This window comes from Acanthamoeba castellanii (assembly GCF_000313135.1).
Source record: "Acanthamoeba castellanii str. Neff unplaced genomic scaffold scf7180000084641, whole genome shotgun sequence".
Taxonomy (NCBI): Eukaryota; Discosea; order Longamoebia; family Acanthamoebidae; genus Acanthamoeba; species Acanthamoeba castellanii.
This window is the reverse complement of record NW_004457343.1, coordinates 407,627-422,590: the sequence shown is the minus strand read 5'-3', so window position 1 is coordinate 422,590 and position 14,964 is coordinate 407,627. Positions and strand designations below refer to the sequence as shown.

At 57.6% G+C, this 14,964-nt stretch overlaps 4 protein-coding genes across 4 annotated transcripts; 3 read left to right on the top strand and 1 right to left on the bottom strand.

The window, feature by feature from the left end:
- Positions 1–216: 216 nt before the first annotated feature.
- ACA1_366430 (fumarate hydratase) lies at positions 217–3,109 on the top strand (the record flags this gene model as incomplete). The annotated part of the gene is made up of 12 exons (XM_004335996.1): positions 217–407; positions 548–679; positions 825–931; positions 1,021–1,159; positions 1,255–1,470; positions 1,571–1,771; positions 1,863–1,980; positions 2,079–2,203; positions 2,303–2,475; positions 2,583–2,647; positions 2,726–2,810; positions 2,904–3,109. 12 exons carry the CDS (start codon positions 217–219, stop codon positions 3,107–3,109), a joined length of 1,758 nt encoding a protein of 585 aa, XP_004336044.1.
- A 138-nt stretch (positions 3,110–3,247) lies between these two features.
- Positions 3,248–6,510, bottom strand: ACA1_366420 (GTPbinding protein LepA, putative; the record flags this gene model as incomplete). The annotated part of the gene is made up of 16 exons (XM_004335995.1): positions 3,248–3,331; positions 3,391–3,535; positions 3,639–3,698; positions 3,829–4,124; positions 4,238–4,386; positions 4,496–4,544; positions 4,623–4,701; positions 4,772–4,881; positions 4,985–5,114; positions 5,235–5,325; positions 5,468–5,580; positions 5,677–5,803; positions 5,895–5,973; positions 6,068–6,166; positions 6,272–6,420; positions 6,498–6,510. 16 exons carry the CDS (start codon positions 6,508–6,510, stop codon positions 3,248–3,250), a joined length of 1,773 nt encoding a protein of 590 aa, XP_004336043.1.
- A 1,085-nt stretch (positions 6,511–7,595) lies between these two features.
- On the top strand, positions 7,596–10,951 carry ACA1_366410 (ATPase/histidine kinase/DNA gyrase B/HSP90 domain containing protein; the record flags this gene model as incomplete). Its single annotated transcript, XM_004335994.1, has 8 exons — positions 7,596–7,761; positions 7,901–8,666; positions 8,779–9,052; positions 9,150–9,275; positions 9,357–9,483; positions 9,609–10,088; positions 10,203–10,591; positions 10,670–10,951. 8 exons carry the CDS (start codon positions 7,596–7,598, stop codon positions 10,949–10,951), a joined length of 2,610 nt encoding a protein of 869 aa, XP_004336042.1.
- Positions 10,952–11,265: 314 nt separating this feature from the next.
- Positions 11,266–14,844, top strand: ACA1_366400 (emp24/gp25L/p24 family protein; the record flags this gene model as incomplete). The annotated part of the gene is made up of 17 exons (XM_004335993.1): positions 11,266–11,295; positions 11,362–11,416; positions 11,508–11,574; positions 11,609–11,778; positions 11,859–11,938; positions 12,063–12,191; positions 12,278–12,382; positions 12,457–12,616; positions 12,706–12,799; positions 12,916–13,049; positions 13,152–13,378; positions 13,591–13,707; positions 13,792–13,912; positions 14,029–14,122; positions 14,206–14,371; positions 14,498–14,615; positions 14,720–14,844. The coding sequence occupies 17 exons, from the start codon at positions 11,266–11,268 to the stop codon at positions 14,842–14,844; spliced, it is 1,992 nt and encodes a 663-aa protein (XP_004336041.1).
- Positions 14,845–14,964: the final 120 nt, after the last annotated feature.

Below are 14,964 nucleotides of genomic sequence, written 5' to 3'. Positions count from 1 at the left end.
GGAAATGGTCATTACTGGGGGGCTTGTGACCCAGAGAGCTCCCACACCCAGCTTGCCTTCAAACTTTGCAAGATAAGGTCAAGGGGCCCCTGGGGCGAACTTAATTTTTTATTTGTGATATTTTTTGGCGAATCGAAATTCAAACCGACTCGGCTTTTCTTATGATTAACATTTTCTTTTTGTGGTTATTGTTGAATTCGAACAAAGGATCGAATCATGCGCCGCCTGCAGCCCCTCTTGTCCTCGATCGCGGCTCGATTCCCGGCCTGCTTCGCCGCTGCGGGTCCGGGCCGTCTCATCGGCTTGCGCGCCCTGGCCACCGCGGCCCCGGCCAAGAAGAGCACGCCCCCGGCATTCGAATTCGAACCCCTCTTCCAGGCCGATCCCTTCTCTGCCACCCCCTACAGGTAAATCCCCTCCCGGTCGATTTCCGCTACGCGCTCGCTCGATGAGAGAAATCGGGAAAATTAAATTGCTCGTATAGAAGGAGCGAACCCTGATGATGAATGATTGAATGCATGAGGGATGTTGGTGTGGCTTGAGCCAGGAAGCTGTTCGGGCCGGAGAGCGGGCTGATCAGGACCGAGAAGGTCGCCGGACGCGAGATCCTGCACGTCGAAGATGAGGCCATCGAGCGCCTCACCTTCGAGGCCATGCGCGACATTTCCCACCTCCTTCGGTTCGCTCTCCTCTCCACCTCACCTCGCCTCGCCTTCTTTTCTTTGGGCCGACAGACCATCAGACGCGCTGACAATCGTTCACTCTCGTCTTCGTCTTCGTCTTCTTCATCATCATCATCTCCTCCTTCTTTCCCGCAAGCGCAGGCCGGGCCACCTGGAGCAGCTGAACAGCATCCTCAAGGACCCGGAGGCCTCCGACAACGACCGCTTTGTGGCCCTCGAGCTCCTCAAGAACGCCAACATCGCTTCGGGTGCGCCTCGCGACGTCGACCGATGGTCCTCGCCAACCCGCTAACCGGAGACACGACACGACCAACGACACAACCAACGACACGTGCAGGCATGATCCTGCCCAGCTGCCAGGACACGGGCACGGCCATCGTCATGGCCAAGAAGGGCCAGTACGTGTGGACCTCGGGCGACGACGAGGCGGCCATCTCCAAGGGCATCTACCAGACCTACACCCAGACCAACCTCAGGTTTTACTAGAATTCAATGCGTGTCGCGTGTGTCGTGCGGTGTGTGTCGTGCGTGTCGTGCGGTATGCGTGTGTGCTGACACACGGCGCGCGCAGGTATTCGCAAATGGCGCCGATCGACATGTACAAGGAGGTCAACACGGGCACCAACCTGCCGGCGCAGATCGACATCTACGCGTCGGAGGGCAACGCCTACAAGTTCCACTTCATCGCCAAGGGCGGCGGCTCCGCCAACAAGACCTACCTCTACCAGCAGACCAAGGCCCTCCTCAACCCCGACTCCCTCATGAAGTTTGTCAACGAGAACATCAGGTTCGGCCACCACACACCCACACGCACCACCGCACACGCACACGCACACGCACGGAGCAATGGTGTGTTGACCACTCGCTTGCGGTTGTGCTGACACCAGGTCGCTCGGAACTGCGGCTTGCCCGCCCTACCATCTGGCGATCGTCATCGGAGGCACGTCGGCCGAGTCGACGCTCAAGACCGTCAAGCTGGCCAGCACCAAGTACCTCGACACCCTGCCCACCGAGGGGAACAAGCACGGCCGTGCCTTCAGGGACCTCGAGCTCGAGAAGAAGATCCTCGAACTCGCCCAGAAGACCAGGTTCGACGCTCCTCTCACCCGCCGCCGCCGCCGCCACCGTCATTGCTTGCTCGGTTTGGCTCACGATCATTCCCTTCCTCCCGGTGCATAGCATTGGTGCGCAGTTCGGTGGCAAGTACTTCTGCCACGACGTGCGCGTGATCCGCCTTCCGCGCCACGGCGCGTCGTGCCCTGTCGGCATCGGAGTGTCGTGCTCCGCCGACCGACAGGTGCGTGCGCCCCTTTGAATGCCCAGTGGCTTGGCCAGTTGCGTGTAGTATGTCAACTTTTCTTCTAACCGATCGCACGCGACCCACACGACGCACAGGCTGTGGGCAAGATCACGCCCGAGGGCGTGTTCCTCGAGAAGCTGGAGACCAACCCGGCCAAGTACCTGCCGGAGATCACCGAGGACAAGCTCTCCGACACCGTGGTCAACATCGACCTCAACAAGTACGCCGTCCACCGCACTGGCGTGTGTCGTGTGTGCGTGTGTATGTTGTGTGTGTCGTGTGGCCAGCCACTAACAGCGTGTGCGTCGATGCATCGCAGGCCCATGAGCGAGATTCAGGCGACGCTGTCCAAGTACCCGATCAAGACGCGCCTGTCGCTTTCGGGCACGCTGGTGGTGGCGAGGGACATCGCCCACGCCAAGCTCAAGGAGCGCCTGGACAACGGCCAGGGCCTGCCCCAGTACGTCAAGGACCACATCATCTACTACGCTGGTACTAGCCCACCTCCCGCAACCTTACCGCACGAACAACGACACGACACGACACGGCACGACCAACGACACGACACTCGCAGTCGCTCACGCATGGTGCGCCTGCAGGTCCCGCCAAGACGCCGGAGGGTTATGCGTCGGGCTCATTCGGTCCCACCACTGCTGGTCGCATGGTGCGTGGCCTCTTTCCTTGTGTGCTTGCCGCAAACAAGGCACCGCACGCATGCTGACGGTCAGATCTGCGACAACAGGACTCGTACGTGGACATGTTCATGAAGAACGGCGGCAGCTTGATCACCCTGGCCAAGGGCAACCGAAGCAAGCAGGTCACCGAAGGTGCGCCATATCCCGCGGCACAACACGCACACGCACCACCGCACACGCACACGCACACGCTAATTGTCAATACTCTCTGTGTTGCGGGTGCAGCGTGCAAGAAGTACGGCGGCTTCTACCTGGGCTCGATCGGTGGTCCCGCCGCTCGTCTCGCGCAGGACTGCATCAGGAAGGTGGAGGTGCTGGAGTACCCCGAGCTGGGCATGGAGGCCGTGTGGCGCATCGAAGTGGAGGACTTCCCGGCCTTTGTGATCGTGGACGACAAGGGCGAGGACTTCTTCAAGAACCTCAGCCACTAAGTCATCAACACATCATCACCATCATACCATCGTGCTCTCTCGTCCGTTGCCCGAGACGTTTGACACAAGAAAATATTTTCATTTCTTTTTCGACGTAGAAGGCGGTGGTGACTTTGTTTTGCTGTGGGGATCCCTTCCTTACTCGTCGCCCTTCTTGAGGATGCTGTAGAAGGCATCCTGCGAGAGCTGCACGTTGCCGATGGTCTTCATCCTCTTCTTGCCCTGTGTGTAGCACACGACACACACGACACGACACAACACACACGACACACGACACACACCACAGGGCGGACGTCAGTGGCATGGAAGGGGATGCATGGCGGGAGGTCGCGTCGTGCCTCCTTCTGCTTCTCCAGCAGCTTTCGCTTCCGGGTGATGTCGCCACCGTAGCACTTGGCCGTCACGTCCTTTCGCAGCGCCTGCAGCCTGTTGCACGGATGAGCGACACCAACGTGGTTCGAACAGGTGTGAGTCCCCTTCCCAGAGGTCTGCGCCAGGCCCAGCTTTCTGGGGAGAGAGAGCCGCGTACGTTTCTCGAGCCACGATCCTACCGTCCACCGACGCCTGGATCGCCACCTGGAACAACTGCCTGCGCGCACCAGAACCAACTCATCCTTTTAGTGTATACGTGTTGTGTGTGTGTGTGTGTGTGCGCGGCGGGGGGGGGGAGTGTGTGTGTTGTGTGTATGTGTGTGTGACGACGATGATGATGTCCGCACCGTTTGACGACCTTGCGCAGCTTCTGGACGAGGTCCTTGCCGTAGTTGACGCCCTTGGATTGGTGGGCGATGGCCGAGAGGGCCTCGACGGGCTTGCCGTTGATCAGCACGTCGACCTTGACCAGCTCCGATTCCTCGTAGCCGGCCTCCTCGTAGTCGAACGTGGCGAAGCCCGACGTCAGCGCCTTGAGGCTGTCGTTGAAGTCCGTGATGAGCTCCGACAGCGGGATGCGGTAGCGCAGGTGCAGCCGCGCCTCATCGATGTACGACAGCTCCTGCTGGACGCCTCGTCGCTCCTGCAACAAATAATAAAAATAGATAAATAAATGAACATGGTAAAATAATAGAAAATAAAATAACATAGAAAAAAATATAGATAATATAATGTAATATAAAAAGTGTAGCGTACGAGGCAGAGGCGGAGCAGAGGACTGAGGTATTCCTTGGGGGCGATGATGCGGGCCTCGGCGACGGGCTCGGTGCAGGTGAGGATGTCGTGCTGCTCGGGGAACAGCGACGGATTGTTGACCACGATCTCCTGGCCCTCCTTCGTCGTGACTGTCGTCACAGTGACATGAACCGTGGCCGCCGTCCACATATCAGAGCGCGCGCCGAAGAGAGGAATATGAATAGCACCCTGGAGCCCCAAAGCATCAATGGGGCGTACCGATGTAGGGCACGGTCGGCGCGGTGGCGATCACGTCGGTTCCGTACTCCTGTGTGCCGGTCCACTATCAGCACACGCACCACCGCACCACCGCACAGCACCGGGGGGGGGCAGGGGAAGTGGGCACCTGCTCCAATCGCTGGAGGAAAACGTCCATGTGCAGGAGCCCCAGGAATCCGCACCGGAAGCCCATTCCGAGCGCGTCGCTGCCGGCAGAGACATGTTTAGTCTAAAGTGAGTTGGCCGATGATGATCATTTGCGTGCGTGCGTGCAACCTGCGCTCCTTGGTGTAGGTCACGGAGGCGTCGTTCAAGGTGAGCTTCTCGAAGGCGTCCGTCAACCGGTCCAGTGACTCACCGTCCGCCGGATACAGACCAGCGAACACCTGCAATAGGCGAAAGGTCGTGAGACTTGCCGCATAGCGAACAACGCACACGGCACGCACGAAGCACACGACACGCAATAGAGCGACGAAGTGTGGGACGGACCATGGGCTTGGCGGATTTGAAACCGGGGAGCGGCTCCACCGGCGCGCCCTCAAGGTAGAGGGTATCGCCCACGCGGGCCTCCTTCGTGCTTCGCATTCCTCCAATGATGTATCCCACCTGGCCCGTGTACCTGCCAGCGCACAGACGCAACAGTCAGAGGTCGCATCATGTCAACATCATACAGATATGTATTGTTATATTTTGAAATATAGAATAAATAGAAAGTATAGGTTGGAGGGCTCCAACGTACAGGGCTCCGGTAGGCGCGCGCTCGGGGTAGAGGATGCCCACGTTCTCCAATTCGTACACCTTGTTCGACGACGCCGCCACGATACGGTCCCCTGATATGACGCCGCGTCATTGACTCAGTTGTGAGCGACGCACAGCACAGAATGGGGTGGAGTGGAGTGATGAAGTTGCCGTGGGTAGGCCTTTGTGGGGGGGAGGAGGGTGGAGTGGTCGAGGTGTGCGTTGTTTTGGTACCCTTCTTGAGAGCGCCGTCGAGGATGTTGACGAGGCACACCACCCCGCGGAACTGGTCGTACCAGTTCTCGAAGAGGAGCGCCTTGAGCGGCTTCGCGGGGTCTCCCGACGGTCTGTTGCGCGCGTGGGCACATGTGGGCACGAGTGTGTGTGTGTGTGTGTGTGTGGTGAGGCGCGTGAATCCAGCGGAGCAGCGGAGGGCAGCGTACGCCGGCAGTCGCTCGATCACCGCCTTGAGAATGCCCTCCACGCCTTCGCCGGTCTTGCCCGAAGCCTTCAGAACCTCAGACTCTTCGAATCCCATGTTGGCCAGCTCCTTTATCACCCTCGCCGGATCTGCATGACAGACATCGGGCCGAGGGAGAATAGAGGGAGCGTACGGGGTTAGGGTGTGCTACATTTTCAGAAGACGGGTGCGTGGGCGTACCTGACGTGGGCAGATCGATCTTGTTCATGACGGGGATGATCTTGAGGTTGGCCTCCCACGCGAGAAAGTAGTTGGCTACCTGTTTTGGGCGAAATGAAAGCTTACTAAGCTGACGCCGCACATGCATCATACATACAACGGCACACGACACGACACGACACAGCGATGTATACCGTCTGAGCTTGAATGCCTTGGGTACAGTCGACCAGCAGCACGGCACCCTGGCAGGCCTTCAGGGAACGCGACACTTCATAGGTGAAGTCCACATGACCCTGTTGCCCATTGACCCACACACACACACACACACACACACACACACACCACAAAGACAATCAATCGATGGCTGAAAAGGAAAGCTGTGGAAGATGGAGCGTTACTGGTGTGTCGATGAGATTGAGGAGGTAGGATTCCCCATCGCTGTGCTTGTAGACGAGCGAGGTGGTGTGTGCTCGCACGGTGATGCCACGCTCCTTCTCCACCTGCAGCTTGTCCAGGTACAACCCCTCCTTGTCCAGCGATATCGTGCCTGGTGTGATGGAGCATCGTAAAAACTATGGCAAAGTGCTGTTGTCGCTGTTGTTGACATGAAGGGCGATCGATTACCAGCTTTCTCCATGATGCGAGTACTCATCGTTGTCTTGCCGTGGTCGATGTGTGAAATAATGCAAAAGTTGCGGATCTTGGAAGGGGGGAATTTGGACAGATCGGGTGCCCCTCGAGCGGCTGCCTCCTCTGCAGCCACCTTGATGCACAAATCGTTAAGGGGGGCAGAATTAATCAGGAGGGCTGATTGCATATGTGCCAGTACCTCGGCTGGCGTCAGCTTTTGCGCATAGCATCGACGTGGGTACAGTCCGGAAAGGGTGCGCCCTAAGGGGAGAGGGCCTAATGTCTTGGGAAGCGGCAACCGGCTCAAGATCGGGGCCGATGTGCCAATCCGTAAATTTCCCGAGATTGGAGTAAAAGACCAGGCAGGCGATGGAGAAGCGAGGGGCGTGGATCTTAAGCCCACAAATCTAGATGACGTGCTGACCGCCGCCGCCGGCCCCCGCGAAGCCAACAGTCCCCTGCGCCCCAGCATCCTGCAGTGACAATAGTAGTTATCTTATCTTTTCCCCATCAATTTCTCTGGAGCCAAAACTGCTTAAATTAGGTAAAAGTTCGGTTACACCGCTCACCCATGAAAAGAAAGGAAATAACCAGAAATGAAAAAAGAAAATGCAAGTTACTCCGCCGGATATTGAAATTGACTTGGAAAGGCAAGTCCCGCGGGTGAGCTCCTGACCCAGCTCAAAATCCACGGCTGAGCTCGTTTCATGTGATCGCCAACCACGGCAACTCCACGTGCAACAAACTCCGGGTCGCTGGTGGTTGGGTAGGGTCAGACTGCTGGTCGATTCCTTGGGAATTCCAGTCAGGAAGTTGAGCACATGTTGCGGCTGTGCGACGACGGGAGCAAGGCCTCAACTCTCGTTGAAGTGCGCGACGTGTGGTGGCGCTGCCCTCCTCGACGCACGGAGCTGGAGGACGCCAACTTAAAAGTTGTCACCAGAAGAGAGAGAGAGAAGCGTCAGCTGGTTGAGGGAGGGGCATTGTAGCCCAAGATTAGGTTTTTCTTCGATGATGGAACCTCCACCACCTACGGAGGAAACACAATGGAACCAACATCTACAACAAAAGGAAGAACATGCGCACCAGAAGATGAAGATGGAATGGGAACGAAGATTGGTGAGCGTGGCCGCGACGGCCTTACGCCGGTATCACGAGGGTGCCTCCTCGTGGGCCGCCTTCAACGCCCTCCTTGACGGCGTCATCCGCGTCACCGCATCCCACTACGGCTACATAGGTCGCATCGTACCACGCGAGGGTAAACTCACTGTACGTGCACTCCATCATGGAATGACCCATTCTTCTTGCTCAAGCGCCCCTATGGCACACCTTTCATTTCATGTTAAGCGCGTTCTGGCCATCCACGCCTTTGCCTCCCATCTCTTAGTACTCACCAGGTTATACTACTACACCACAGATCTTGGTGAAGGCGATCACAACTATCGGGTGGAGTCCTAAGATGGTCGATCTGGTGGTGCCCGAGGGCTTCACGTTCGCGCTCGAGGACATGTCGACTGGACCCCGCCTCTACGGGATGAGCTGGCGGACGCGAGCCCCGTTCATATGCAACGATCCTTCGACCAGCCCCCACAGCCGCGGCGGGGTGCCGTCGGGCCACCCCGACATCGACCACTTTATGGAGGTGCCCATCTTCTGGGGCGACCGCATCATTGGCCTTCTCGCCCTGGCCAACCGGCCTGGTGGGTTCGCACCCCATCACGCCGCCTGGCTCCAGGGCTTCCTCTCGATGCTGGCCACCCTCATGCAGCTCTACGAGTGCGTGCCGTCTCAACCATCATCAACATCTTCTTCGTCGTCATCTTCTTCCTCTTCAACGCCCGCAACAAAGACCGAGGCACCAACAACCCCGGCATCGTCGTCAACATCAAAATCGACTACACCGAGGGGCGAAGCCGAAACAACACTTCCAGACGAGCCAAGCCAGACGGGCCGAGCAGCACAGAACTACCACTTCCACCCGCAGCCGCTGGGCGTCGCGGATTTCGACGCGCGGGAGATCAGCCACGCGGTGCTCGACTCAGTCGGCGAAGGCGTGGTGGTGCTCGACGCCAAGCTGCGTCTGCGACACGTCAACAACGGGGCCGCCCGCATGCTGGGCTACAGGAGCGGCCGAGCCCTCCTGTCTCGCTGCCGTCATCTCAGGTGCCTTCCCACCCGCATACCACACATTCCTGTCGGGTTACACCGCACACGCACCACCGCACGCAGGGCGAGTGATCGTAGAGCTGATAATTTCTCGATGGCGTGTCGTTAGTGATGTGATCCCCTATTATGACGAGGAGCGGGCGATGGATTGGTCGCGCTTCAGCGACGGGGTGCAGCAGAAGATGTTGGGCGCGCATGTGGCGACGCACGCGCGCAGCATGGGCGGCGGACTGCTGTCGATCGACCTCTCGCTGTCGTCCTTCATCTTCCAGCGCAAGCGCTACTTCTCTGCCGTCTTCAGCGACATCTCCCAGAAGAAGAAGTCCGTCGAACGAAACAAATTCCTCGCTTTCCTCAGCCACGAGATACGAAACCCTCTTCAGGTATGACGCCCTCCCCTAACTCTCAACTTTTTAGACAGCAAGAAAATGTGTAGTTTAACTCCTATGTTGTTTTACGCTTTCGTTCTTTTGAATGCAGGCCATCATCTCTGGATTGCAAGTGCTGCAATCGGAGTGGAAGGAAGAGGAAGTCGACTTGTCGGGTGCCTCTGCCACGAACATGATGGCCATCATGCACCGCGCCACAAGTATCATGCACCGCGTGGTACGTCGCCACAGCTCGCTTCACTCATACAGTGTACGACACGCATATTTCTCAGATTTTAACAAACTTACTGCTATACAGATTGACGATATCGTCGACTACACGCGGATTGAAACGCATCAATTCTCGATGAAGAAGGAAGAGTTCGACATCCGATCAACGCTTCAAATCGCCATCGAGATGGCCAAGAAGACCGAGTGGCACAAAGGTACACACGCGCGCGCACACACACACACACCACACACAGTGTACCGCCCCGAGTCTACCGTTGAGGGTTGGCCGCATTGACACTCACAATCATTGACCCATCCTCGTGTGTGGTCTGTCCTCCAGGGAATCTCGATATGGCATTGGAGGTGGAGCGCTCGGTGCCGCGCCGGGCCTTCTGCGATCGCAAGCGCGTGGAGCAGGTGCTCATGAACCTCCTGACCAACGCCCAGAAGTACACCGAGCACGGCCGTATCGTGGTCCGCTGTCGCGTCGACACCCAGGGCGCGATGAGCGGCGAGATGAAGGCCATCCCGGTCATCCCCGACAGCAGCACCACCAACGACAACGACGACCACGACTACAGCGAGGGCGGTTTGCGGTTGGACGGCGAGAGCGGCGAAGACGATGATTCGTCATCGGGCGACGATCGGGAGAAGCACCCGGACGGATCGTCGGCGGACGAGTTGGAAGCCATGGGCGTCCGGTACCTGCGCATTGAGGTGGAAGACACGGGCATCGGCATCAGCGAGGAGGACCAGAAGAACCTCTTCTCCGTCTACACCCACATCGACGACCCCACCCTCATGTGCAGCGAAAAGACCGGTACGCCGCCTCGCCACTTGCAGCAAACAATGCACAGCACCGCGACACGCACACGCATCACCGCACACGGCAGGTGAGTTGAGCTAACAATGTTGACACTGCACAACTGTACAGGGCTGGGATTGGCGATCACCAAGCGGCTGTGCACGGTGATGGGCGGCAACCTCTGGTGTCGCTCGCAGCTCGGCAAGGGCAGCAGCTTCACCTTCCACGTGCCCTTTGACACGGTGCCCGAGGACGACAGCCCCGATAGTCCCTCGAGTGAGTGGCAAACCGCGCCCGAGACGCAGCAGCAACTCCGGCAGCAGCTCGAACCCACGTTCTCGAGTCCACCGGCGGCCTCGGCGCTCCTCCCGACGACGCACAACGACCAATCGAACCGGAACCACCTGAGCGGGCTGCGGGTCCTCGTGGTCGACGACAACTCGCTGATGCGCAAGACCATGAACGCCATCCTCTCCAAGGAGCAGTGCCACGTCACCCTCGCCGAGAACGGACAACAGGTACCGTACAGCGCTCACCCAATGCGCCGGTGTGCAGTAAGCGCGAACACTCTTGACTGACATTCTTTGTTGGACCAGGCGATCGACATTGTGATGAAGAACAAGGAGGGATTCGACGTGATGCTGATTGACTGCCTGATGCCAGTCAAGGACGGCTATCGCATGGTGGCGGAGCTGCGCGAGGAGGGCATCGACACGCCGATGATCGCCATCACCGGCAACTCGCTCACCGAGCAGACGCAGCAGTGCAGGCAGGTGGGCTTCGACTACTGCCTCCTCAAGCCCGTACAGAAGGCCGAGCTCTTCGACACCATCCTCCACTACACCACCAGCCGCAACAGCGCCAAGGCCTGCAAGTGATCGACCATCGACACGCACGAGTCGCACGCAGCATCACCATCATCTCCACCTGCACCCACCGCCACAGGGAAAAGAGCTTGCCCTGATGGTGGTGGGTCAATTTTGAGTGTAAAAACCAACAACAACGAACAAACGAACAACTGAAATACTTGCCAGCTTCTCCCTGTTGCACGAGATATATATATATATTATTATTTAATTACCCTGTTCTTCCGAATAAATCGTAATAAATCGAAAACGAAAGCGAAACTTGGACAGAGCGCTGCTTGCATCGGGAAGAGCCGATAGAACCACGTCAACGGCATAACCACGAAATGCAGGCCCCGGCGGCAGGACCGGAAAAGGTACCTGCGATCAAGGATCGAGAAGGAATTTCACTTTCTTGAATTTCCTCACACATTTTGTTGTAGGTCCTCTACGAAACGTTCTCCGTCTGCCCTCTGTGCGCTCTCATTGATCGCAACGGTTCCTCATCGCTCGCCCACGCTTTCTTCCTTTTGATTGCTCCGCGATTTATTACTTTTTGAATGAGTAAAGATGATTGACTTTTGCTCAGGCGTGGAATGGCAGCCGGCCTCGGTGGTGAAGCGCCTCGCCACGAAGCAGGTGTGGCTCATTGTACAGTACGTGCCCCGTGCTCACTCCCTCGCTGACCAGCTCTTCTCCGCTTCTTCTGCGGAAGGACCATTGGGCGGCACTCACCCGGCTCACATCGGTGGTTACATTCGCCCACAACAGTTGTAAGGAGCACGGCGATCAGGAGACGCACTACTGCTCCAACTCCAAGTTCTTCAAGGACGCCATGTCCTACGCTACACCGCCCAAAGGTGACACGCACGCTCGCACGCACGCACGCACCACGCACACGCACACCTCGGCTCACTGATCGTCTGCCGTGGTGCTCCAGTCCCAGAAAAGAGTGTGGCCGACATCGAGGATTTTCAGGCCAAGATCAACACCAACCCCACCGCGGAGAACTTCCCTCTTGTGGCACGCACACCACCAGCGCACTACATAACCCAATATGGCCGAGACTTGACCACCACCATCGCCACCACACAACAACCCACTGACGTGTGCGTATATGTTCGTATTGTGTGCGTGCGCGCAGTTGGAGCTCGCGCTGTTCCAAGACAAGGCGCTCCTCTCCGATGAAGCGATCGAAAAGGAGATCCTCCGCTTGCAGTCCCTCTACCCGCCGGGGCACAAGGCACGTCTTGCCCGCTCCCCCCCGGGTCATGTGGCCGTGTTGCTAATATTACACTTGCTCCTGCGTCACCACACGACACGCGCGCGCGCGCGCTCTCTCTCTCTCTCTCTCAACAGTTTGTGCTCAAAATATTGGGCAAGCTCACCACGGACATGGAAGCCCTGAACGCCAAGGTCCACTTTGTCGAAAAGCTGTTGCCAGCAACGCCCATCTTGATCGAGGTACATTGTGTGCGTGTGTGTGCGGTGGTGCGTGTGCGTGTGCGATCACGTCAAGACTCAAACTTTCTTTGCAGGTGTCCTACGAACGGCTGATGCTGTTGTGTCGGCTGCCCGACTCCATTTTCCTCCGTCCGTGGGTGTATCCCGCGCTCAAGTACTTCCTCCGAAGGGGCGACGAGGAGCTGTGCCGGCAGGAGATTGCCAAGCTCGTCTATTCCATCCAAGAATTCTCCGGTACGCTGTGGTGTGCTACGACCGTGCAGCACACACACACACACACACACACACGTGGGCTCACCGTCACCTTCTCGTGCCTGCTGCAGGCATCCAGCTGGTGATCACGCTCTCCGTGAGCCGCCCGTTCCCATTCATGAATGAACTCTTGGCCATCTTGAGGAAAGAGTGTAATCTCATCCGGTACGATACCCGCACGGAGCCCGTGCGATGTGTTGTGCGTGTGTGCGTGTGCGTGTGCATGTGTGCGTGTGCGTGTGCGTAGCGAACTGACTCCCAGGAACCTGTGCTGCTGCCAGATTCGTGATTATTTCGCTGGAGCGGCCGCCCAAGCAGATCCTCAGCTCGGCGCAGCTCAAGGCGAGGAACAGGAACCGATCCCTCGCCCAGGACTCCGCCCAGTCCCCCGGGACAGCCCCACCCGCCGAGCAACGTACCTACAATCTGTCGACTAAACCGCGCTCGCAGTCGCGCTTGGCGGCAAGCTTCACCCGCTGACCACGCGCGTGTGTCTCACTCTATGTCGGTGCCGCAGCTGTCGACCTGTCGACAACGGAAGCGCAGAAGGAGGAGCAGCCGGTCACGATAGAGCCCGAGGCGCTGAGGAAGATCTCTGTATCGTCCGGAGCCAAGGGCAAGGTGGAGATGATCAAGGAGATCAAGGAGGTCGGCGTCCGGCTCCGATGGCGATTCAAGACGCAGGACAACGACATCGCCTTCGGCGTGGTCTTCACCGAGGCGGGCAAACCTGACGACGCCATCGTACGGACGGCCGTCCCCACATGCGAGTCGTGTGTGCGCGCCCTAACCGTTTCGCTCACGCAGGAAGAGATCCAGCCTATGCGCCGTTACTCCTGCAGCCAGCAGTTGGTTGAGGTATCAACCGCACACGACACACACGACACACACGACACGCACAACACACGACACATGACACACGACACATACATACGACACACTGACGCGACGCACAGGGTCAAGTGCTGGTGAAGCGACCAGGCGTGTATAGACTCCGGTGGGACAACTCGTACTCGCTCCTGCGAAAGAAGATCCTCTACGTTTCCACCAGCATCGAGCCGTTCAGCCCACAGGTACGCTGAGACCAGCCGGGCCCCAAAGTCCTAATGTGGTCGCTGACGTCATCATCACTTCCCTCGCGCCCGCTCCCTTCCCAGCCGGCTGGCCCGTCGGTGGTCCTTTCACCTGCCGAGGAGTTGATTTCGCTGGACACGCTCGACCCGTACGAGCTGCTGCAGGCCATCGAGGCGGCCACCGAGGGCGCCATCACCACCGCAGGTCCTCTACCCACCCCGTCCGTGTGCCTTGGAATGCGTATCTTGTGCTGATGCGTCGCGCGCCTGCGTTGTGTGTGTGTGTGTGTGTGTGTGTGTCGCGTGTGGAATCGCCCATAGACTTCTTCCCGATGAAGGTGGGCCAGGTGTTCGAGCCATTCTTTGGCGCGCTGGGCTACGGCAAGTTCACAATTCAACCTTCGCCCTTCTGCGGGTACCGACATTGTGTTGTCTCAGCATAATTAAATTTTTATGTTTATGTTGTGAGCCATGAGCGCTAATAGAGCGAGCGCGCAGGTTTGCGACGTGCTTGCTGAATATGGAGGACGTGGGCATCACGTCGACGCCGATCTCGCGCTTCGTCAACTTCAAACAGTTCTACTTTGACATGCTGCCCCACCTCAAGGAACTCGAGAAGCAGAACCTCGTCACCAGCCTTCTTGCCGCCCGCACCATCAAGAAGGTGCGTACACTAAAACCAACTATGCTATTAACACTATTACGAACTATGTTAGTGTCAACCTCGCTTTAGTGCTCTTAGTAATCACTCATCACATTCGTTCTTTCGTTCTATCGCACGTGCATGCAGATAATCAAGAAGTGCACCCTCAAGTCGGTCGAGCTGCCCGACATTGTGTCCTACTTTACCGACACCTCGAAGGCGGCCATCACGCAGAAGTTCATCCACAAGACCCAGTTCATCATCGGTTCGGAGCTCCCTCCACCTTTCTCAACGTTTTACTGTTTCTTCTCGTTACGACGACACGCACATGGCACGCAACACTCATGCACGCCACACACACACACACAGTGCACAATACGATGGACATTGCGGCGCTCGACATGCGGCGGCGGTGCAACTGTACCGTCGCAACGAGCTACCCCTCGGCGCCCAACAAGGTGGGACTCGCCGCCTCATGCACCGGCTGCATCTGATGCTTTTGTGCATTTAAAATACAAAATCATTTACCCAAAAAGGAGAAAACACAATAAAAATATAATATCTCTTTAAAAATAATATCCAGTCTTATTTATTTATTTTTACGAAGCTGCAAG